The sequence below is a fragment of the Akebia trifoliata genome, chromosome 3 (genome assembly GCF_017979445.1).
Source record: "Akebia trifoliata isolate Shusen 1 chromosome 3, ASM1797944v1, whole genome shotgun sequence".
Lineage (NCBI taxonomy): Eukaryota > Viridiplantae > Streptophyta > Magnoliopsida > Ranunculales > Lardizabalaceae > Akebia > Akebia trifoliata.
In genome coordinates this window covers 30025330-30051087 of record NC_141377.1, presented here as the reverse complement: position 1 = coordinate 30051087, position 25758 = coordinate 30025330, and the positions used below count along the sequence as shown (strand labels likewise).

Genomic DNA, 25758 nt, shown 5'->3' with positions numbered 1-25758 from the left:
ATTAATTAAGTTTTTAGGAGTTCCTTCCCAAAATCTAGTTACTCAACTCTATAATCATATGATCCAATGCCGTATGGATAAATTACAAGAATTTTTTTTTATAGGAATGTAAATATTTTATGAATTTAAAAAAATGAAAAAGATAATCTTTTACCACTGGAATTGGAATTGGAATTGAATTTGAAATTTAAGAGATTTTTTCACTATTGATTTTAAATTGAAATTTAAGAGTTGCATGGATTACGCAAAAAAGTAATATATTTTTAAGTTTTATTTTATGTGTTTCGATTTGGTTTAGGTATGAATTTTAGATTGTTGTAGTGTTATTTCTCAAATGTGACAATCCATGTGGGTGAAACAAATAAAATTTTAGTAAATTAAACTATTTTTCATTAGTTTACAACTTGGGTAAAGGGGTTTTTCATCAATTTTAAAACACAAGGGCCAACTCAAATAGTCACCAAATTGTGGAGGGGTATGTTAAAAATCTCCCAAACTGGTCCTTGAACAAATCTGATCGTCAATTGATTTTTATAAAATTAGGTTTTTTCAATTGACTCAAACCATAAAAGCTAGCAGGTCTAGCCGATGGATCGATCTGATTTTTAAAACACCAATCAAAACCACACATTAAAATAATCAAATGAAAATAGTTATTTACCGATTTTTTAATTTTCAAAATAAGTTATTCTACCAAAATGATAAATTTTGAAATGAGTAGTGCTTAGATACCGAAAATTCCCTTTTAACATATTTAAAATAAAAATAAAAGAAAGATTGTTTAAGTAAATAGATAAAAATATAAACTATTTTAGTACATTGATGATTTAATTTATTTTAGCACTCTACAACTTGGTAGGTAATTTTCAATGTCAGTGCTAAGGTATTGTAGATCTATAACAAGGCCAGTGAGTAATGAAAAAAATCAAAATCTTGAAAGGAGACATCACTGTACTACAATAGTTCAATTTCGGTATAAAAAAACTATTCATTTTAAAATTAATATTTTTGATAAAATAAAATATTTTTGAAAATGATAAATTACAATTTTCAAAATTAAGATGAATAGTTCATCATTTTGATAATTTTTTTCTAAATAGTTGATATTGGCACCCCAACTTTTACTTATTACATTCTAATTTTTTAAATTATTTATCACCCCAATTAAGATTAAAACACACTTCAAACATTATGAAGGTTTGGTTAAAAATATAATCTCAACATTACAAAACATTGTAACGCTGGTTCAAATGATTTCAATAGTTGTTTACAATTATAATTAGGCTCATATAAAATTCTAAACCCAAAAATAGAAATCTAACAATTAAAAAAAGAGAGCTTCTATTGACACTTCAACTTTCACTTATTTTCCAACAGGTAATAATTATTTTTTATTTATAGATAGAGTGTAATAAGTAAAAGTTGAGGTGCCAATAGCAATTTTCTTTTTCAAATTTTCTTTAACTATTAATAATTGGAAAATGCAGAATGACACAACTGAGAGACAAAGGTGACAAAAATGATGTGATGGTGCGCTCATAACCATAGATGCTTTTTACTTGTATCTCACGGTAAAGCATCTACGATAATGTGTGCAACACCACATCATTTTGTCACCTCTGAGTCTCCGTTTGTATCACACCAGCACGACTCTTAATAATTTTGTGATTGAGCATCTACTAACACATCTTATAATATTGTAATAAAATGATTATTTAAATTCAAATATGTATTAAGTAATAATTTTAGACCAATTTAAATAGAATGAGTCAACTCGGTCCCCTAGACGAGATACCGGGTTAAAAAGTAATGAATGGGATGCAAAATCACCAAATTAACCAGATAACGAATGGTCTACAAAGTATTGAACATCATAAACGTAGCCCGCGAAGCACCATATCATTCTTATCTACCTTCTCTATCACGTGGAAGATAAGATCCAGAGAAGATTCTAGTAGTTTTCTTCTACAACTGTGTAGAAAAAAAACCCAAATCATCCCCATTTTATATAAACTCGAATTTCTGAAACTCAACTGAAGAAACCCAATTTCTATTTCTTCGATCAAAATTTTCAAGAGAGCTCCAATGGCCGAGATATTATTTGGCGACCCATTCAAGCGATTCTTCTGGACCTCACCACGGATCTCTCGAGATTGGTTCAGATCAACGGCTCCGATGGACTGGATCGAAACACCCAATTCACACATCTACAAGATCGACATCCCAGGTACTCCTCCACTTCAAATTAATTAATCAATTTTCGTTGAATTTTTCCATTTTTTTTTTTACAGGTAATGGTGTTGAAATTGATTAGGATTTGGCAAAGAGGACGTAAAGGTAGAGATTGAAGATGGGAAGGTTTTGCATGTTAGAGGGGAAAGATCAAAAGGAGAAGAATTTCAAGCAAAAGAGATGATTAAACACATAGAAGAGAGAGGTTGTGGAGAATTTAATAGGGAGATTGGATTACCAGAGAATGTGAAGATCGATCAGATAAAGTGTCAGATCGATAATGGGGTTCTCACTATTGTGGTTCCAAAAGATACAAATTCGAAGTCATCTAAAGTTCGAAATATTAATATTTCAAGCAAACTTTGATCTTTTTATTTATTTATTATAGTAAGAGAGCTTCTATTAACACGCGAACTTCTATTTACAACACACCAATCTACATCTTCGCATTTACCTAATTTTAAAAGGTTTGGTGTGTCATAAGTAAAAGTTATTGTGCTAATAGAATATCTCAGGTTAGTAGGGGTAGTAATTGCGGTGAAGTACGTCTCTGTCATGTAATAAATGTAGCATGGACCGTGCGTGGAGTATTTGCTTGTTAATGTAATTGGAATTTCTTAAATAAGTATTATATTAACTTAAGAAATGATCTGTATTTTTATAATTTATTTTTATTTTAAAAAATAATAATATTCCTCATAGGAAAATGCTTGACTCACTGTATTGGACACTGTGTTCAATACTGTACTGACGTGGAAGTGTGACACTTGTACCTATTGACTACAGGTTCTCTGTTAGGTCCAAACTGATGATCACGTTAATATCATACCTTCTTCATATCTTTTTTTTGGGAGTCTTATAAGGTTCAGGTTAATCAAATTTTGGTTCTGAGTTCAGAACCTATTATCATGTAACCTGCTTGTCATGTCATTGTAGATGCAATTTCTCGTTCTACCTTGGGATCTTCACTTGCTTTCTGGACAATCTGATCTTCTAGCTCCTAGCTGTACTTGCAATAACATCCTTCTATTCTAATGCCCAAAGTCAGACTCAATATAAAAACTAGCAGAGTTTTTGTGCCTCTAAGAAAATATAACTCTTAATGTATCTGCCCCTTACATTTATAAAGATAAAATCCTAATCCTTCTATTTCCCTTGTTGGCGTCGGCTTCCTTCCAATTCAGAGTTGGAGTCCGATTTAGAATGTATCTTCTTTTGGATGGTGTATATATTCATTCCATTAGTTTAGCAATGGATTCCCCTTATATAGGGTAATTCTTGATTTTTTTGAACATCCAATGGTTAGTATCGCAATCAAATTCTTGATATTTTGGAATTTGGATCTCGTACCATATTTGGTTTGATCTCTTTAATTTTGAGCTTTGGGATAATTTTCTTCTTACTCTCCTTCCTCAGACTAGGAATGTTGGCTTTTCTTATCTTTGAACTCGATTCATCAACCTCCCTTTGTTGATTGGACTTAACGTTTGAAGCCACATCTGACTTGGAATGTGTCACTCTATGTTGGGCTCAGATCTTGTACTATCACGTGTTGCAATCCAATGTGTTTACAAAAATAATCATCCACAATTACCCCCTTCGCAGGGGTTCGGATTTTATTCGAATCCCCGAGACCCCAACTCGAGCGCTTGTGACACATGGCTTTCCCCTATTCGATAGCCTTTGTTAATCATCGTATTCATGGATCCTTGAAACTCTAAACGACACAATGATGGCTTTTAAACCTGTTGACATCGAGACTGCATTGTTTGTGGAACCCAAGAACGACGTGTTTGTCATGGTTGCCACGTGTTTGCTTTTCATTGGCTTTCTACGCACATGCGTTCGTACTGGTTTCTTCGATCGTCGCGTCTCATTAATGCCACAACATCCCATCATTACCTCATTTTCCTATGTCATCTCAATCGTCGATTTTGAATCATAGATCTCGATGATCCTGGATCTATAAATACCCCCTCAATCTCCCCATTTATTCTTTACGAACTATTTTTATTTTCCTTCCTTTTCCTTCTTCTTCTTTGGTTCTTGGTGTTACTCATGTCTCTGTAAAGCTTTCATCTGATTTCCTTGCGAGGTCAAAAAGATCGTCTTGCTCCCATCATCCTCCAGTGTAAATAAGGGTACCTTTTGGCAGGGGGGTTTCTTGTCATTTCTCTCATTTTCTTCCTTGTTTTTCTTGGGCTCCTCTATGGTTAGGGGTAAATCTTATTCCCTCACATGCCTTCCCATGGGTGCGATAATGGATGCTTATGGCATCCCTGAAGAGGTTGGGACATCTTTTACCGAGGAACCCCCCTTTTCGCATAACCTTCCTTGGAATACCACTGTGGTATTTTGGAGGCAATTTAAAGTTGGCCTCTAAGTTCCACTTGGTTAGTTTCTCGGGAGGTCCTAAACTACTATAAATGGGCCCCGAGTCAGATAAGAGGTAACTTTTACCGACTCGTGTATACTGTCGAGCATATCAATGCTCGACTTGATGAGGGTGAGAAGCTCGGGTTGCTAAATATCCGATCTCATTTTACCCTTAGTAGGTATCCTAGGAGGAAGGGCTTCTTTCACCTGACCAAAAGGAAAAGGAAGGCCTCCCTTTTTGTCCTACCCAACTCGAATAAAGAATGGTTCTTTTTTTCGATCAAACTTACCGAAGGGTGGGAGCATGCCGTTAGGGATGAAAGTCCCCCTCTCTCTTTCAATGCTTTCAGTCGAGTCAATAAGTATTCTAACCTATCCAACTTCCCTTTTAGACAATCTTCCTCCTTATATTCTGACTCTGGTGATTTTCTTTATTTTCTCAGATCCGACAAAAGACAAGAAAGTTCTGGACTCGACAATTATTGCAAATCTTCTCTCCGATCATGCCTTATGCAATCGAGTTACTGACTTCTTGTCTTCTAAAGGAGGTGAAGAAGACGAGGTTGTAATGAGGAGCACTTGTGGGTCTCTTCAGTGCTTTCGGGATGAAGAGGAAGAAGACCTTGGTGACATGGCTTTCATCCATTCAAGGGCCCTAACTGATGACTCCGACACCGAATTGGATGTCCTGGAGAATCGACTGACTCCCCCTCATATAGCCACCGACGTTGTTGCGACCGAGGAGGAATCCTCAAGACCTCTGAAGAGGCTAAGGAATGGTGCTCTAAAAAATGTTGCACCTACAGAGGTAATCCCTCCCATGGAGAAGGTAAGGATTACCACCCGTCGGCTCCTGCTAAAGGGTCTAACTCGAGGGGTTCCAAGTCTTCAAGGACCTCTTGGTTAGTTACTCTCAAGGTCAGTAAGCTTCTAATTATCGACCAATATTCTACTCATAACAATTTTCGGGTTGCGAGGGTGGTAATAAAGGTTGCTTGCTTTCCGAGGAGTCTGGTCATGACTGGTCAAAGCCTTACTGACAACCGTTCAATGTTTTTTTAACAATGTTTTCTAAGCTCTTGTTGTGGTAAGCCTCTTATGTAAAAAATTGTCTTTTTTCATTTATCATTTCTTTCGAGCTATTTTTTAGCAACAGAAAAAAAATAAGAGAGCTAAGCTCAAGACAATGTTGTCTTAGATACAGAAAAAGTCATGGTAGTCATCTTGAAGCTGCTAAAGGACAAAAATAACATTCAAGTTTAGCTTAAGAAGATCAAGGTAGAGCTTGAGACTTCCAAGTTCGAGCTTCTAAGCAAAAAAATTCAGGCCGAAAAGGCTGTTAAGGAGGCCTCTCTCTTGAAACATGAGCGGGACATGACATAGGCCAAGCTGGCAGGCATCGTGATCGTAAAGGAAAATGAGAAAGCTTTGGTTGACCATGTGGTTGTTGTTCAAAAGAAAGTCGACTCCTCGGAGGCTAGATGGGAAAAGGCCTTAAACAAGGTCAGGGCTAAGCTTGCAAAGGCTGAAAAGACTTTTGATGAGAAAGTTTCCCTCTCCTTCATCTAGCCAGGTGTCATCTTCGGAGACTCCCCTTGTGGTGGTCTTGGATGCTATTGATATTGAGGGCTCCCTTCCTTCCGACACTACCAATCCCGAAGTTACTCTTTTAGAGATTTCAGTTGGGCTCAATTTCAAACTCCCTAGGTCCAAGGAGAAGCCTAGGAAGATAGCTCCTCCTATCGACCCCTAGACCCCCATAGCTTAGGTTTCTCTATATCGTATTTTTTGTTATTTCTTTTCATGTAATCTTTTTCTTATTAATGAAAAAATACATTTTCTCGACTTTTCATGTGTTGGACCTTCCGCTTTAAATCCCTTGTATTTCTTTTATAAATAGGAAATTATTTAGTTGTAAATCGACCCCCTTACGGTCGGGCTTGGCTCCCTTTACAAGTCAAAGTTTTTTGTTATAAATCGACCCCCTTACAGTCGAGGTTGACTCCTTTTTACGAGCTAAGGCTTTCATTTTAAATTGACCCCCTCATGGTCAGGTTTGGATATCCTTACGAGACAAAGTTTTTTGTTGTAAATTGATTCCTTACGATTGGGCTTGGTTCCCATTATGAGTCAACTTTCGTTGTGAACCAACCCCCTTATGGTCGGAATTGGCTCCCCTTACAAACCAAAGTTTTTTTTATTATAAATCAACCACTTTTATAATCGAGCTTGACTCCCTTTACTAGCTAAGGATTTTGTTGTGAATCAACTCCCTTATGGTCAAGCTTGGTTCTCCTTATGAGCTAAAGATTTCGTTGTAAACCGACCCCTTTACGAGCCAAGGTTTTTCATTGTAAATTGACCCCTTTACGGTCGAGCTTGGCTTTCCTTACGAGCTAAGGCTTTCGTTGTAAGTTAGGCCCCTTATAATCGAGCTTGACTCCCCTTATGAGCCGAGGCTTTTGTTATGAATCGACCCCCTTATGGTCAGGTTTGACCCCCCTTATGAGTCAAGGCTTTTCATTATAAATTGATCCCCTTATGATCGGGTTTGGCTCCATTTACGAGCCAAGGCTTTCACTGTGAACCGACCCTTTTATGGGTGAGCTTGGCTCTTATTTCGAGCCAAGGCTTTTGTTGTGAACCTAGTGAAAGTGATATATAAACAAAATAAGCTTTATTGATAATATTTCTTTAAATTAAAGACATTCCATGGTGAGGTAATTACATTTCCAATAACTATTTTTAGATAATAGGTTCCTATCGTATCGGGCTTATGCACTATGTATGATCCTTCCCAATTTGCTCCGAACTTCCCACTGTTAAGCTCTTGGGTGTTATGAAAGAAAGATCTTTCTCAATACCATATCTCTTGGCTTGAAAGCCTTTTTTTGTACCTTCCAATTGTAGGCTTTTCTGAGTTGTAAATACCAACCCAACCTCTATAGTACATGTTCGTGCATTTCGTCTAACAAATCGAGATTCCAAGCTAGGAATTTTCCATTCGTGGTGGTCTGTGTGACCTATGTCATTATCTATACTTGTATCTTGGTTGGAATGATTGCTTCCAACCCATAAGCCAACGTGAATGGTGTGAATCCTGAAGCCCTTTTCGAAGTCAACTTATAACTCCATAAAACGTTGTGCAATTTGTCCACCCATTTTTCTTTGTGTTTATTTAGTCATTTCTTCAGGTTTTTAAATATTATTTTATTTGATGTCTTAGTTTGACCATTTCCTTATAGATACATCGGTGACAACTGTTGAGCCTAAATTCCATGCATCTCACAATAGGCACACACCTCTTTCCCCTTAAATTGTGTCCCGTTGTCTGAGATGAATTTATATAGTATTTCGAATCAAGTGAAGATATGTTCACATATGATCTTGATCACCTCTTCTTTTTTACTTGATCTAATGGTATCGCTTCTATTTATTTTGTGAAGTAGTCAGTCGCTGCTAGTATGAATGTTCTCCCTCCCGATCCCCGTGGTAATGGGCATACAACATCCATCCCTTATATCATGAATGGTTATGGGGTCATCATTGGTTGGAGTTCCCTTGCAGGTTGCATAATCATCCTTACATATTTCTAACACTGACCACTTGTTTGCACGTACCTTTTGCAGTCCTCTTGCATATTGACCAATAGTACCCTTGTGTGATTACCTTGTTAACCAAAGATCAACCTCCAAAATGTTTCCACAGATCTCTTCGTGTATCTTTGCCATCACAAGCTTGGATTCATCTAATCTTAGATACTTCATGAGGGGTTCTCCATATGACATCTTGTATAGCTTCCCCCCAACCATGGTATACCTCAAGATATTGTACATCAGGTTTCTCACTTTCATATTTTCTTTTGACAACTTTCCTTTCCTTAAGTATGCTATGTATTCATCCATCCAAGTCGGGATTGGGTTGATTTGCATACATATCATCTTTCGTTCTTCTATGTTAAGCTTATGCTGATACTTTATCGGAACCTCCCGTAAACGTAAGCAGTGAGTCAACATGCCAATTATCGTCTCTCAATATTATTTTATGTAGGCTTTGTCGAACCCTGATAGTTCTTCTTTTAGTAGGATGAGGAACTTTGCCGTTTGCTCGTCTTTTGCTTGGTACCTCCATTCTGTTGATTTACCATTGGATGTGAATAAAGTTAGTTTATCTATGCCGAGCTCTCTAGCCATCTTCAATCCATTCAAAACGACCTCATATTCCGTTTCATTATTTGTGACTCAGAATCCCAGCTTTACCATTTTCTCCAATAAGACATTACTCGGGGTTACTAGCACCATTTCGATCCTCGAGCAGTTGCAGTTTGATGAACCATCAACCAATATTCTATATCCTGCTATTGAACTCCATGTGTCAACTTCTTCAGTAACAGTCATCTCTATGTCTTCCTCATTTTCTTCTCAACTCGGATATTTGATTGGCAAATATACCAAAAAATCCACCAAGACCTGCCCATTTACTACTGTTCGAGCTTCGTATTGTATATTGTATTCACCGAGCATCATGACTCATTTTCTCATTCTTCTTGACTTCTCTGTTCTTTGCAAGATGTCCTTTAGCGGGTATTAGTAACTACCTGATCTTGGTGTGATTACAAATATGGTCGGAGTTTCTACGTCAAATAAATCAATGCCAATCTTATTTTATTGATTCAAGTATATCGTGCCTCAAACTTTCTGAGGGTTTGTTGATAGAATTGATGAGATACTCTCTTTCTAGGTCAACTTTAAAAAGTACCGAACTTTTCGAGAAGGGCATGGCTACCAAGTATATCCCGAGTTCCTCTTCATCATTTGGCTTGTTGAGTATTGGTAGCTCTACCAATTATCTTTTGAGGTCTTGAAACACGTTTTCGCATTCTTTGGTCTACTAGAATATCCTCCCTTTCTTTAGTAGTTTGAACAACAGCCTATATCTGTCTGAAACCCAAGAAATGAATCTGTTAAGCACGACGATCCTCACTGTTAAGGTTTGTATTTGGTTTATGGTTTTAGGACTCGACATGTTTGTTAGTAATCGAATCTTATTGGGATTAACTTTTATGCCCCTCTGTGTAACCATATATCTGAGAAATCTCCCAGATGAGACTCTGAATGTACATTTCCTCAAATTCAACCTCATGCCATAATCTCTAGGTCTTACAAACATTTTTTCAATATTATTCAAATGTTGATTTAAATTCTTGCTTTTGACGAGCACATCATCGATATAGACTTTTATTGTCTCTCTAAGCATATACTCAAACATTTTGGTAACTAACTTTTAGTAGGTGACTTCTATGTTCTTCAACCCAACAGCATGACTCGGTAACAAAACAACCCATGCTTAGTTATGAAGGAAGTTTTTCCTAATCCTCGATGGAAAATGGTATCCAATTATAACCTGAGTATCTGTATATGAAGGAAGCCTTTCGTGTCCCAAAATAACATCTATGAACCTGTTTATCCTCGGTAATAGGAAACTGTCCTTTGGACATGCTTTATTAATATTGGTGAAATCTATGCACACCCTGACTCTCCCATATTTTTTTTGAATTGCATATATATTCGCGATCCACTCTCGATACTCCACTTCTTTGATAAAATTGACTTTTAGTAATTTGTTGATTTCGTCGTTCACTTCTTGTCTCAAGTTGGGAGCCAATCTCTTCAGTTTTGCTTGTATGACCTGACCGTTGGATTAACGTTCAACTTGTGGTACGAAATATTTGGATATATTCTCGACATGTCTTCATGCGAACACATCTTTCTTGGTTTTCAAAAACCTAAGTATCTCCTCTCGTTCTTCCATCGTCAACAACATCCCAATATTTGTAGTATGTTTTTCTTCTTCTCCTAAGTCAACATCTTCCACTTCTTCGATATAGCCACTTGATCCGGGAGTAGTGCTTTTTGTAATTGCTATTGGTCAATTTTTGTAATAGGGGTCTCTTTTCTTTTCTTTTTCCTCTGACTGCCTCCTTGCTTTCAATGTTGTTGTAAAACACTTTTGTGTCATCTCCTAGTCTTATCGAATTTTCATCGGTTCTTGCCTGCACGAAAATCTCACCACTTGATAGTAAGTTGAAGGGATTGCTTTCATAACATGCATTCATCTTCACTTGAGGACTGGATTATGGGCCAAGTCAGAATCTATCATGGTAAATCTTGTCACTATTACCTCTGGTCCCGTTGAAACTAGTAATGTGATCTCTCCCACTAGAGAGGTCAGAATTTTGTTGAACCCGAATACAGTGTTGTAGACACCCTAACTTGCTTTCAATGTTGTTGTAAAACACTTTTGTGTCATCTCCTAGTCTTATCAAATTTTCATCGGTTCTTGCCTGCACGAAAATCTCACCACTTGATAGTAAGTTGAAGGGATTGCTTTCATAACATGCATTCATCTTCACTTGAGGACTGGATTATGGGCCAAGTCAGAATCTATCATAGTAAATCTTGTCACTATTACCTCTGGTCCCGTTGAAACTAGTAATGTGATCTCTCCCACTAGAGAGGTCAAAATTTTGTTGAACCAGAATACAGTGTTGTAGACACCCTAATTTGCACGAATCCATTAGAAAAATCTCAAGTTGATTTCAATTAAGATCTTAAAGCCTTTCAACAAGCCCAGATTGCATAATAATTACCATTTGGCACACTTTTTCACACATACATGCACACATGCATCATCTCATATTGTTTTACATACCCAAACCTTATCTTTAATCCAATTTAATTACATACTTACTTCTCTAATCCAATCCAATTTCATACCCGTTCCCTAATTTATACTCATTCTCTTTTAACCAATACATTATCCATATCATAACCCAATACTAAACCCACTTTCAAGCCTAGTTCAAATACCCAATCCTAAACCATCATAATCCCATAACCCAAGTCCATATCTTAATCCAATACCAAGCTCATGGTCTTACACCTTCTCCAAGAAATAACACATGTTGGTCTCTCATAAGCTTCAATATCCAAAAATACTTCTCATTGGTAGACCAATGCTCTAACCTAATTGGAGAGTCAACTCCCTTGAAAAACCCAAGAATGCCTCCCTCAAAAAGTAAGGTCAAATGAAAAAGGTATTTTGGTCTTTTGTAAAAATACCTAAAGTTGGAAAAACTTCATGTGGACACATGATTTATTCAATTTTGAATATATCATTCACTTTGAAGGATTTTGAAGTAGCCACCATTCATATTTGAAATGGGTGTAAATGGTCAACTGGATTATATTTTTTTGAAAAATATGTCAATTTTGACATTTTGGTGATTCTCGTACGGATATGGCTCATTTGGTCCAACTTTTGATTTTAGGTAAGGGGTTCATTTTATAGAGTAAGGAAGGTGTTAGGCACCCTACTCCATCCACCATGGTCGTAGCCTCAGATTCGGTTCATTTTTTAAAATAAAATAAAAGGAAATCGAAAATATCCGATGTGTGTCCTCAAGTTTGAGGAACTTTGATGTTGGTTCAAGCCATTAAGGGCACCCTTATTGAAAAAGGGGCCCTTTGATGACTCAAACCATTGTGATGTGTGTGCAAAAGTGTAGAAAATGGGGTGTAAGAAGAAGAGGAAAAGTTGGAGGGGAGAAAGAGGGGTGGTCCTTGTTCAAAGCCCATATTGTTCTTGTTGACCTTCTTCGACTTTCTTCAAAAGATGAGTCTTCTTTGAATTTCCTTGACTTGTTTAAGAGAGTTGAGAGAAAATTGAGAGTTGAGTATTGAGGGTTAAGAGTAAAGGTGAGTTGAGAGTTGAGAGTTGAGAGTTTAGAGGGATGAGTATGATAGTGAAAGAGAGTGATTTTTCTTATGAGACTTATGAGTTTTTCTTAAATTTTCATTAAGTAGTAAGAGTTGAAGATGAGGGGGGTTTTATAGAGTTTGTGAGTTGTTTTTAAGGGCAAAGTTGGATGAAATGATGAGGAATGGTAGAATGGTGTGGAGTTTAAGAGAAAGGTAGGGGTAAATTGAAAAGGTTTGGAAGGTATTTGTGTAAGAAGGTTAAATGGGTTATTTTACAATCCAAATAGGTTGGATCTTTCAACCCATTTGAGTTGAGTGTTAGGTGAACGATAATAAATGGTGAGGATGGAGTGTAAGAGAGTGATTGATGAGTTGAGTATTTGGGGAGTGGTGTTTCGATTTGAGAGAATGGGGGGTGTAAGAGGGTGGTTGATGATATTTTGAAAGGGTGTGGGAGATGATGTTTAGAAAAAATGTGATAGGATAAGTTGGAGATGAGGGAGGTGAGATGGGGTGATGACATATGTCATTTTTTAATGAAAAGTGATGATTGGTTTGATGTGGGTTGTGGTTTATGGGTTAGGATTGTGAATTGGATATGGATTTGGGCTTAAGAGTATTGGGCATGGGTTTCAGGAAAGTTGTAGGTATTTTGAGATAGGGTAGGGTATATTTTAGGGTATGATTGGGTATGTTGGAGATATTTTGGGGTTTAGGTTATGTGGAGTTTGATTTAGGTTAAGGGGTAAGGTGAGGGAGTGATTTTAGAAAGTTGAAGGTTGGTGGGCCATAGATGGGCTTAGGGTATTTTTGATTTCGATGATGGAGCGGTGAGGGTAGAGGAAATGATAGTGTCCCAAGTTTCATTTTTTTTTTATTCATTTTTTTGAGGTTTTTGAAAATATTGATTTGATCAAAATGTCACGTGTTGGCAAGTTAGGCTTTTTAGGCCTGTTGGCGAGTTTTATTGAAAATCAGGTATTTTTGGGTTTGGGAGTGGAGCGGTGAAGGTGGGGGTGCGCCAATTCTTTTTGGTAGGCCCACTAGATCACTAGGAGGTCTCAGGGGTCTCGGTTCGATCAAAACGCCATATTTGAGTGATTTGGGCTTTTGAGGTCCGTTGGCCAATTTTATTGAAAGATTGTTGTTTTTGGGCCCGTTCGAATTGGGGTGTCTACACTTCCAATCCTACCCTAAAAGGTAAGAATCTTCAAGTACATAAAACTCTCTCATTAATCCATTTCTAAAATATATATACCATTACTTTATGAATTATTTACAAATGAATCAAGGTTTACTTTTTTACTTACCACATTACATTTACTCATATCACCCCCTACTAACCCTCTCAAAAATATTTTTGTTATCTCACCTCTATTTATCAAAAAACTAAAGACCAAAAATATTTTTTGGATATTTTCTCACAAATTTTACCTTTATCTTCATAAAAATGAAAAATCCCAAAAGAAATAATCAAAATCTCATATATTTTCTCTTTGTTTTTAGGGTTGGACCACTTTATCTTTAAAAGTTCTCCAAAAACTCTATAAATAGTCGTATTTTCTATAATCAATTCATGCTCTCAATCCCCATATCTCAATGTTAAACTCTACTAAAATCTCTACTCAACTCAAGTTCTCATCTCTCAACCTTTAAGCTTCCAAACAAAAATCATCACTCATTTCTTACCTCCAATACTTAATCAAAACTCTCAACATCAAATTCTTTTACTCAAGATAATCTCATTCAAGACTATCAAGAGACAAGGTGGGTTAATATTTAGTTTTATTTTAAGTTTGCATATTCTACTTTTATCTTTCTTTATTTTTTTATTTTAGAAAATCTTTAGAATGTAATGGAGAATCCTTTTTCATTTCGGGTAGGTTGAACCTCAACCTTGGGCATGGAATACTTGAAGTGGTTTGACTGAATGATGAAGGTTGAAGTCATTTTTTAACCTATTTATTTCTCATGCATCATAATGTACACTATGCACATACTCACACATGCTTGACCATGATGAAGAAAAGTGTAACTTTCTTAGTAGGGTTGATATACTAAGTTTCTAATCAAATATGCATGCATCAAGGTTATGAATCTAATAGAACTCCATCCATGGAATCTCTCTAAAATTCTAAATCAACATTCCAACTCATGTAAAATGTGATGACTTCATAGGGATATCTTTTTTCATAAGATATTTCCATATATCAACATTAACATTAAATCATCTTGCAAAGAGGTACATTCTCACCATATAACACACCCACTTCATGCATGTCATGCATTTTATTATCCTTTACTTAGCTATCCAAAATATAATTAAATTTAAAAGCTAACCACCTTAGGTGGAGAGAATAGGATGCCTCACCTCCCCATTTTCTAATTAAATCCCATTACCTAGATTTTAAGTAGATCATACCATTTTTCATAAATGAGAGTCACTACAATGCCATGAAAAATGATTTAAAAAAAAAAATTAATTTGGGTGCCTATTCACACTCATTTTAAAAAAAATGGTGGTAACTCCAAACAACGTAGTATTGAGGTTCAATAATGAACATCTCATGTTTGTAAGTGGTTTATGTCGACTTAAAGCTTAATGCTAGCCTTATTCTCTTGGCTACATTTAGGAAGTGGATATCAACTGCACTCCCCGCATTGATCAGGATCTTCTTCAAATCCACATTCCCTATTGGTAAAGTTATTACAAGTGCATCGTAATATGGCATGAAGACTCTCCAGAGGTCTTCTTGCTTGAATATTATGGCTTTATCTCCCCAAACCGATTCTGGTACTCTAGCGATGTTTACCCCTATGAAAACTTGATATACCCCGACTTCATGCCTCACTATTTTTACCTGTGCTCGCTTCATAAATTGTGTGGACTACTCTCCGACCTTCTGGTTATTGCTATCACTCTTCTTGAGGAGGATGTGGAGGCACTTGTTCATCTAGTTGTTTTCGTTGTCCCCTTTTCTCGGTGGTTGTAGATACATATCTTCTAAGTTTTCTGTTTTCAATCATATCTTGGATAATGTTCCCGAGTCAAATGATCCTCTGCCTTATGGTACTCACAATAGGCTTCGGTAATCTCTTGGGGTGGAATAAAGCTTGGATCATCTCGAATATACCTCAGAATCTTTGACATCTTTATATTCAAAGTTGTGTAATTTCTTCGTGTTTTCCATGTTGATATCCCCCTCATATTATGGTCTCACTTACTTTCAACCTTCAGTTCCTTAGGTTTTTTACTGGCGCTACTGAGTTCACTGCTTTTGTTGCTGAGGTCTGGCCCTTATTTTTTATCGATTCATCTACTATAATGTATTTTTTGACTTTTAGGTAGAGGTCTTCTAATCGCATGGGATCTGTCTCGATCAATGACTTGTGTAGCCAAGTTCTCAGGGTCACTGCCGTCGTATACGTTGTGCATATGGTTACTTCATTAGGATTTTCTACCGATAGTAACCTTGTTCTAAATCTGGCAGTGAAAGCTTGGATTGATTCCCCTATTTTTTCAAGTGGAATAGGGCATTCATTCCGAACTTCCTTTTTCGATTGTGAATAAACTACGTGACAAAGACTTCCTCCAGCTTGAAAAAACTGTTGATTGACCTTGGAAGCAAACCTTAGAACCAAGCAACAGCTCCTTGTCTAAGTGTTGACAAGAAAAGTTTGCAGAATAGGGCATCATTGCCTTAGTACAAAATCATCTGGTTCCAATAATGCAGGACAGTGGCCCAAAGGAAAATGTGACTGAAAAAAAAAAAAAATTTAGAAATTATTTTAGGTGTCTGATTGCACAGTCCCTAGAAAACTTTTTAGATCAAAGCCATCGACCACTCTTGGTGGGCTACCCATTGATGTTGACATGCTCCCATTCAATTTATATAGGAAAATTTACTTAAAAGAACCCTGGCGGACAGATTTTTTCTAATTAGTCCATGAGTTTTGGGCGATTGCTTGATAGTTCACTCAGTAAAATTTTCTTTTCTTAATGCCCCTCAACTTCATCTCAGGTTGTAATGTTTTTCAAATAACTAAAGAATCGTGATAACCGGACTAGCTAACGAGGCACACTCAATTGACTCTCCTGACATGGCAAGTTCGGGAATTGTAGATCTGTATGCCTTAAAAAATGTATATCTCGATGCAAATAAATCTATGATTCTCAAATTTGTCACGTCATGAGAGTCAATTGAGTGTACTACGTTGGGTAGCAAATTATCACGACTCATATTTAAACTAACATTTTTCCAGCTTCTTTGCATACTTAGGTTTTCCAATTACCATTCCAATCATTTTCAAGGAATTTTTATCGTGAATGATGGATGAAAATGATTTAATTTTAATTTTGAATATTTAGATGTATTTTTTTAATATCTATTTCAATGATTTAAAACAGAAGATGAAGAACAAAGCTGAGATTAAAAATAAAAAAAATTCTGTGTCGAACTCACATTGAAATTGACATCATTGCACACATTCCTGACATGGATGTGCATATAGAACCATAGATGACTTTCATCGAGAAATAAGTGAGAAGCATCTATGATTTCTATGCACACCAATGTGTGAAACAAGATTACTCCAGCATTACTTTTATTTATTGCCGATAAAAGAAAAATGTCAAACTCAAACAATAAAAATGTCAAACCCAAAAATTAGAAGTGGTGAAACCTACACTGGTAAAATTCACTCACTTTCTTTTTTCGAGTTTTCTTTTACTAAAATACATGAAAATATCAATTAAAAACTTGACATAATGACTTGTATAGATGATTTCAAATCATACCATCCTTGATCGATTTTCATTCAAAAATGAAGTCAAAAAAAATTGAAAAAATCCTAACTTTTTACATATATTTTCAAAATGCTTGAACCCCTTGAAAAATGACTTCTTCCTTCTCAAATCCTTTCCAACCTTTTTTTTTAACAAAAATGGTGAAATCCAATGATAAGAGCAGTTTCAATATTTGTGTGAAGTGGAGTTCACACAAACGGATTAAAAATAAAAGTTCTACTCAATGGACTACTAAGAGAAACCCTAAAACTTAGGGACTAAATAAACACCAAAGTCCAAGTAATTTTCCCAAATTATATTACACATCAGCTTAGGATAGACTTAAAAAGGACATAGGGGGAAGGGAAAGAAGAGAACTTCACCTGCAACCCAACAACAGCCACCGTTTGATTTATCGTTAATCGCTCTTACCATCATAACTACCCCTACAAACAGTTGCTTTGGAGAAAAATAAATGGTAATGTGGTGTGGTCATTAAAAGATAAAATGGCGATGCTGATCCACACCCAAAACACCATATATTTCATTGATTGGTTTATTCTAATAATAGTAATAATAAAAATAAAAAAAAAGGATTGGTGTGGCAATATAAACAATCTTACCAAATGCGTGGGAACTTCATCAAAAGGGATGTGATCTCATTGATATGGTGGAAAAAACCAAATATTTATATCAGAAGACCAAGAACTGGGTCACAATTAATCCCTCAAAAACAACAAATGATTGAATACTAAAATTGGAGACCCAAAATGGGGCAGAAGCCTCAATTCAAGAAAAGATCGCATCCCAGCACTTGCAGCCTCACGCTTCTATCTCTGTAAACATAAACATTAAAGCCTGAACGGTCACTACAGTAAAATGAACAAAAGATTAATTCTAACAAACCAATTTACTTTTAAGATCTTACATTTACAGGATGTACAAGTCCACCATTCAATGAACAGGATGATCCTCCACGTTCGCATGTTGCTTAAGACACAAACCGCGTCTTCTCAACAGAGATGCCAAGGCACTCATTTATCTGGGTTTGCTGGAGGTTCGTCCTTCCAACCCTTTGTAAGCAGATCATAGTTGATGGATGCAAGCTGCGAAAGATTCTGTACATGGCATACAAATTATTGATAAGTTTAATGGATTCATGATAACATCACATACCAACAAAGGAGGGAAGATCAGGAATTAAAGAAGACAAGCAGCAAGAAAAAGAAACAAAACTGACTATACTTTTCAATAACTCGATACAACTAAGGGGTGCCACGGTTCCTTTTCATATGATTTGTTCGTAATGATAGGGCGAGCTTGGGGTAATGACAATGCATCTCGTCAACCGCTTACACTTGCATTTGAATAAATCAATCTCTCACAAATAGCTAAAGTGTCAATAATTGTTGTCAGGAAGTTGTTGTGGTTTGTGGAGCCTGATGGTACTGGTCAATAAGGAGGTATTGTTAATCAAGCCACGCGTCCCGCCGGTTGAGCTCAGCGCTGAGGTCGCTGGGGATTGGAGAGGTGTCAGCAGCCCCCTTGCCTGAAAGGTGGGAGTTTGGAGGCGAAACACCCGAAAAAAATTTGTCTAAGGGTATTTTCGTATTTTCATTGGGGTACTATGTAAAACCCTAGATTTTTTTTTTTGGTGGGGGTGGGGGGTTACATACGTCTATTTTCAGTAAAAAGGTGGACTATGTGCGAATTTTCTTTTCATAGTGGAATTGTTGTGATTTGTGAATGTACCTCAATCTTGAGGGAACCATGGAAAAATCTGTGTTTTGTATGTCTGCATCTTGTTTTACTTTTCTTTATTTATTGTTCTTGGCTCAATTTCTCTACAGAAGTGCGCATAGGTGATGTACAAAGAGGTTTCATGGTACCCATTTGAAAAGAAAACCAGGCCATCCCTATTTTCTATAAAAGGATGCCCCTTGCCCCATGCAGAGATCATTTCTACAACTTTAAAGTGGTCAGGTAAGTCACATTGTAGAAAATTGAACATTCAACATAGTTAAGCATGTGCACATACCTTAAATGAGAAATTACTGAACGAATAGTTGACATTTGAGTTAGAATCGAAATCAGCAAGACCTACACATTCATCTCCCTGCTCATTGTTGAAATCAACCAAAAACAAGTTGACATTAGAAAGAACTGCAAGAATTTGATCAGGTAAATATCATTTCTGGGGAGAATTTTAATCAGATTATTTTGAGTTGGATACCAGTTCATCTTGACGATCGCTGCAACTGCTAGTGCCACTTACACTTCCACTGCAACTAGAATCGTCAAATTCACTGGCTGCATAAGTGCGGTCATCTGATGAATTCCAGGAGTAGCGACTTGTGAAGTAACTTGTATCAAGTGGGCTTTCTGAAGCTGGAACAAACGCAGCCTGTGAACACAAAGGAAATTTAAAAGATTTATCAATGATGCATCATACAAGTTGGTTCCTAGATGTACAAATATAATAGAATTAACCCCCCTTTTCCCTCGTATCAAATGTGAGAGAGAGAAAGATCTGGATCAACAATGTCCCAATCCGATAATATGTTAGAAAGTATATAAATTATATTATATAGTTTTGAGATATATTAAGTTTACTTAGATAATATATATAATCCAGTTTGGCCAGACCCGGACCCGATCCAATTGTTAATGGATTGGATCTTAATATTGAGATCTGATAGAAACCCAATATGATAAGGGTCCGATCCAATACTTATCCGATCAGTCCCAGATCTGATCTGATCCAATCCTTGTTGGATCGGTACCAAATTGACCTAGATCAGATCCATTGACAGCCCTAGTTAGGCCATTTATCTCAGATGCAAAACATGTTTTTGGAACACGACTACAGGGCTAGTGGAGAAATAAAAATGTAGGTTCACCTTCTGCCTGGCAAGTGTGTCCCAATTGATATCCTTGAAGAACAGATGTTGCTTCACCTGGATCATAACTTCAATTTTAGAACAATTTCTATCCCAAATGTCAAAATGAATTCTGAGAGAATGCATAAAGTATAGCATCTAAAACTCTAGTTTAGTTTCAGAAATTAAGAACCAATTTTACCTCTGATGCTCCATTAGCACCAAGTCTCTGATTCGGATCTTCAGTCAATAATCTGGAAATTGAAGAAACATCTCCAAAGTTACGACAATACAAAATTAACTCACAGGAACATAAAAAAAAATTCATGTTAGTGAATAAAAGCATGAAAATTGATCCATGAAACATCATAAAGAATGGAAAGGGAACAAAAAGTCGGGGACACATATGCCTCTGCAACCGTTGAGACCATTACATTCTACATCCATATTCTTCACAATTCACAAAGATCAGAATGGACACCGCCTCTATGCATGCCAGTAAAACCACACTTTGTATACCATTTCCAAGCTCGTCTTATTTTAAAACCCTTGAATTTGAAGAACAAAATTTATGCAATAAACTCCATTATCTTGTTCTCTCTACCTACTCATATAATCTTTTAGGCTAACAAAAATCATCCACTGTGATCTGCACTACCAGGGCTCTCATCAATATGCTTAAAATTTTCATGTAGTCTTCGTGTAGTTCCTTTAGCTCAAATAGGTCACCTGAGCTTCCATATCCACAGAAACTAATGGACTTGTCCTCGTGCTAAGAGCAATGACAACCTTATCCTCACTTCCTGCTTCAAAAGGCAAATAGTGAATGTAAACCATTGCAAATGCATAACCCGATCTACACTCTTTGATTCAGTTTGTGCTAAGTAATGAGGTTTAGAGCTTCATGATCATAAGAATAGATTATTGTCTCAAGTGTTGAAGTGCCTAATAATTGCACGAATTCAAAATCAGGAGTAATGTCATGGTGTGTTATTCAAAAAGTCATGGGCTATCCTTCCTAACTCAGAACAGCACATAATTTAATGTCATCCATCATAGTCTACCTCAAAGATCTTGTTAACTGAGAACTAGTGCATTATCATCTTTAGCTTCAATGATCGGAAGCTTCTGTTTTTAAATCCACTGGTACGCCTCTTAATTTTTTTGATTAGTATACAATCTGTATCAAACGATTAGAGAAGACATGGCTCTAGAAAGGGTGGAATGGAAAAAGAAAAAAGAAAAAAAACAGGATGCATTTAGCCGAAACCAAATCTTTGGGATAAGGCTTTGCTGTTGTTGTATTACAAGATTTGTATCTAAAGGAATAAATTCCAAATTTACAATTACCCTCCGAAGTCTAGGATGCCTATGTAGAATTAAAATACAAAGAGACCATCCAAACCCTCCATCCAAATATAAAATCATCAAAATGAGACTTCCACATTCCTTAAACATCCTTGATCATTTGAACACGAAGGTTTTAATGCACAAAATAACACCATGCATGTCCTCTTAGCCTTCAAAATCATTGTAGTTTATTTCCTTCCATAAACCACAATAAAATGTAAATGGTAACTACCACTATAACACACGACCTTTTGAAGGAAAAGTGGGAGTACACCAAATCCATGACCAACCCTACATTACCAAACAAAGTTCAAAAAGAATGGAAAAAAGGGCACAACATTGTAGTTTCTTTCCTTCCATAAACCCCAACAAAATGCAAATGATAAACACCACTATAACACACGACCTTTTGAAGGAAAAGTGCGAGTACACCAAATTCATGACCAACCATTATTAAACAAAGTTCAAAAAGAATGAGAAAAGGGCACCCACATTCGAACCTTTTGAACAGTCCGTAACTGAAACTATTAAGGTGGCTGAATTTTCTATGGATAGCCTACACAAAGTTCACCAACCCTACAATGTAAACTATGGACATGAATAATCAAAGGAATATTTTTAGAGGATTTTGTGGTTCGGGGACGAGGAGGGGGAGGGGGAGAGGGGGGATTTACTTTTTGTGTTCTGTTTTCCCTTTTTTCGGCCCTTCTACCTTCACTGGTTACCTCAACCAGCTTTTTCAATAAACAAATTAAAAAACAGTTCTTCAGTTGCTTCTACCTTCTTCTAAGCAACCTTAATACCATTGGCTGACATAAGAATACAATTCTGTTCTTCAAGAAGCCGATGTTATGAGTTAACATTAGTTTTTCATGCCATGACATGCCAAACACTTTTCGAAGGTGACAAATGTGACTCATGCTATAAATTTCATCCTGATATACTGCCACAAGAGAATGCAAGACAAATGGAATATCCCAAACATCTCTGAGAACTGACCCAAGTTAAATCATTTGGCCGGTCATTGTAGGCAAATTGTTCTTGTTGTCAATCACAACCTTTCCACTGCTCCATCAGAACCACCTGAACCCACAAATCAAGGTTATGATCTTGTATCTGTGCTCTCTTTGACAATCTTTGATCACTTGGAGATTTGGAAAGATAAATGTTATAAAGCATCCATAGCCCTGGTTATCATTTCAGTCCAAAGCACTACCTCCCATGAGGCTTCATTTGGAGTGTTCACCTGCAACAACCACTCATCAGTAGCATTTCCTGCAACCACCACCACCAACCCCAGAACAACACAACTTTTAGTGATACTAATGTCCCAGAGAAGGTGGACTGACCATATTGAATGTCACAATTGATGCCTTTGTGGTCACAACTCACAAGCACCTCCTTAAACTTACTACCCCCAGCCATGCTAGACATGATTGGTATCCCATGCCACAAGAACTTCCAATTCCCCTCAACGTCCAAGGGTCTATCTAACACACACCTGAACATCATCTCTGTGTTGGCCCCCATCCATGCTCCAACCCGGTTCCGGATCCTGGACCATTTTACCAATCATAGGCCTGAGGCATAAAAGCACAGGGTTATCAGTTCAACTTACCACCAACGCATAAAGACCATCCTCAAAGGCAAATGCCAATATTCTTGCCTCAGTGACACAATTTGCCCCAGAAAAAGCCCACCAAGCCAAAAGTTTCTTTTTTACGATGAATTCACATCCTCAAGAGAATAACAATACCATCCATTCCATTGCTATCCCCACAAGGGAAACGTGGTAAGGCATCCCTTCCATACACACAAATGAAAGGAACGACCCCCCATAGCACCAAAAGGAGTCTAGTTACCAGAGTAATCATTCCATGTGGAAAAAAAGTCTACTGTTATGATAGTTGCTTGGGGAGGATAGTGACACTTTTCCCAGCATTCAACAGAACACATGCACCATGGAATTCGCCAAAAACAAAATTCCATTCCAAAGGTTCTCCGTACACTAGGCCTCTTTAAAATAAAAATTAAAAAAACTTAATGTCTAATGAGCACAGCACCAACAACAATGACTAATAACTCAAACTATAGTTATTATACCTAGCATCAATTGAGCAGGTAATTGGAGCTCTCATGACCCAAGAAAATGACTTGCAACATGAACTAGCAAGTACTACCTCAACCAAACACTCAAGGATGCCTAACTTGGGCACTCCAAGGTTGAGTGCACATGCAGCACACTAACACATGATGCCCAGAAGTCTCATAACTATCTACTTGCCAACAAAGTCCACCGATTCAGACACCATCCACTACCTTCTATCAAAACCACTAGGACTGGGCATGCTGCAACATAGATTGTCAAGCTATCGAAATCCATATGATGACAGAAGCTATCAATGTACAAGTTTGTAGTTGACTTGTTAGTTGCTTCCTCAGGAGCAGACACCATTTGTTAAAGATGTATCTAATAATTTTCCCGACTATGTAACAGTTGCCAGCTCCCCTGTTAGATGGACTATGTACTTCAATAGCTATTCCACCTTGTAGCGATGAACTCTTATTGGGCTCGGAACCATAGCTTAGATGGATAACATATTGCAATGCAACTTCTGAGGTAGCGAGTTCAAGTCCTGCCCACCCACCACAAAAACAACTTGGTTTTTTTTTTTAACATATTAGCCACCAGGTTAAGATTGCGTGTGACTGACATATGTCTGATATAGGAGCCTAGAACAACAATATTTTCAAAAGTTTTACTCTCTTACTACATAAACAGAAAAGAAGTAAACAAATCACATGATATGACAGTTCATGTTGGCTCCAATACAACAAAAAGCCTCTTTAAGCACATCCAAGAATAATGACAATCATAAGAACATGCCTTACCGATCAATTAAATCTTGCGCTTCAAAGCTCATTTCTTCAGGTGCCTGGGGCCAAGGTATTTTACGATTGAGTATGTTGTCGAAAATTGTCTAGCAACAAACAAAGAAAAAATAAATAAGCAAACAATCACCTAGTACAAGTGTGAATATTGAGCACTTTTTATAAGGTCTTTTCGCAGACCGCATGTAGTTTCCTTAAATAAATATCTCATAGGTAATTTAAAGGCAAAACTATATATCACAAGATTTTGGGAAGTTTTTCTCAACTATTCATGTACACCATTGAAAAGTTCTTATGGAAAGAAAATTGAGATTGTAAGCAAATAGTTAAATTGAATAAATAAATGAAGATTAGAAATCAACCATGCAATTCTACTTCCAAATTCAAGCTCAAACTTATCGAAAATTTTGCCAACATGGAATGTTCTTTATACGTCAAAGATGCAACCCCCAGAGAACCAAGGAGAGGTCATTTCATACAAAGGTGACTTGAAAGAAACCACCAAACTGGACAATCCAATAAGCTAAGAAACAATAGGTAAAAATGATTGTACTAAAAAGGGGAATAATCCCAAAAGAATAATTATATAACAAAGGGTCGTCAAGATAACTTACCTAAGATGCAAACACAAAGGGAAATTACTCTCTCCCATTAACAATAGAAACCCATTTAAATATAAAATCATCAAAAAAAACAAACCCTTGCTTTCTTTAAAAGGTAAAAACTAAAAGAAATGAGAGCTTGACTCTTGAAGATATATAGAACACTGTTTTGTTCCAGCTTTTCCCTAATTCCCAAAGAACCATAAAGGAGAGGAGCCTCCAAATCACCCGACCTTAAAGAGATCAATTGAAAGTATACTGAATGAGACAAGCATTCATACACGCCTTAGGCATACTCTAACAAATATCAAATGAGAGAGGAAAGTGTCCCAAACTTCCTTGGCAAAATGATAGTAAAGGAAAAGAAGGTATACTGTCTCACGAATTGCCTTGCAAACTATACAACAATCCTTCTACAACTAACAACCGTCAAAATCTTGTAAAGCTGGCCACACCCACCCATCCACAAAACCACACAAACATACACAAAACCCAAACATGACAGGTAGACCAAACAAAGAAATCCCAACACAAAACCCCATCATAATTCCATTTCCATAATCGACTTCCCTTGAAGCCAAATGAACATCCCACAACGCAAAGAAGAGAAATTAACCTTAGTATGATATCCATTTCCAAATCGAGGAGATCTTTATCCTGAAGAAAGTCATGGCTAAAATAAATAATATCATTTGGAGTTTGTTTAGTCTCTAATGCTGGTGATCTGAGAAATATAAAAAATCTTATTGTCAACAAGTTTTTTTTCCAAAATGGAACTTTACATCAATATGACCATTGAACTTCTATCGATGGAGGTCATCGAAGTTAATATAAGCATCCAATAAGATGTGTGTTTCCCTTGATATTACAAATCGGGTTTG

The 25758-nt window shown here is 36.7% G+C and overlaps 2 protein-coding genes across 3 annotated transcripts in view; one reads left to right on the top strand and one right to left on the bottom strand.

Moving 5' to 3' along the window:
• The first annotated feature begins 1967 nt into the window (after positions 1 to 1967).
• LOC147406320 (15.7 kDa heat shock protein, peroxisomal-like) lies at positions 1968 to 2878 on the top strand. The gene is made up of 2 exons (XM_086434271.1): positions 1968 to 2227; positions 2315 to 2878. The coding sequence occupies exons 1-2, from the start codon at positions 2086 to 2088 to the stop codon at positions 2596 to 2598; spliced, it is 426 nt and encodes a 141-aa protein (XP_086290397.1). The 5' UTR covers positions 1968 to 2085; the 3' UTR covers positions 2599 to 2878.
• Positions 2879 to 17792: 14914 nt separating this feature from the next.
• The window catches only part of LOC147406319 (putative serine/threonine protein kinase IREH1), a 39266-nt gene continuing 31300 nt past the window's right edge, over positions 17793 to 25758 (bottom strand). Inside the window, exons 12-18 of one of the 2 annotated variants that reach the window (XM_086434269.1) lie at positions 24276 to 24364; positions 20236 to 20287; positions 20055 to 20111; positions 19388 to 19558; positions 19193 to 19273; positions 18083 to 18272; positions 17793 to 17990 (exon numbers count right to left, since the gene is read on the bottom strand). In XM_086434269.1, coding sequence (XP_086290395.1) covers positions 18189 to 18272; positions 19193 to 19273; positions 19388 to 19558; positions 20055 to 20111; positions 20236 to 20287; positions 24276 to 24364 — 534 coding nt within the window. In that variant the 3' untranslated portion in view covers positions 17793 to 17990; positions 18083 to 18188. The remainder of the gene's footprint in view (positions 17991 to 18082; positions 18273 to 19192; positions 19274 to 19387; positions 19559 to 20054; positions 20112 to 20235; positions 20288 to 24275; positions 24365 to 25758) is intronic. The other variant, XM_086434270.1, reaches the window with a different exon arrangement.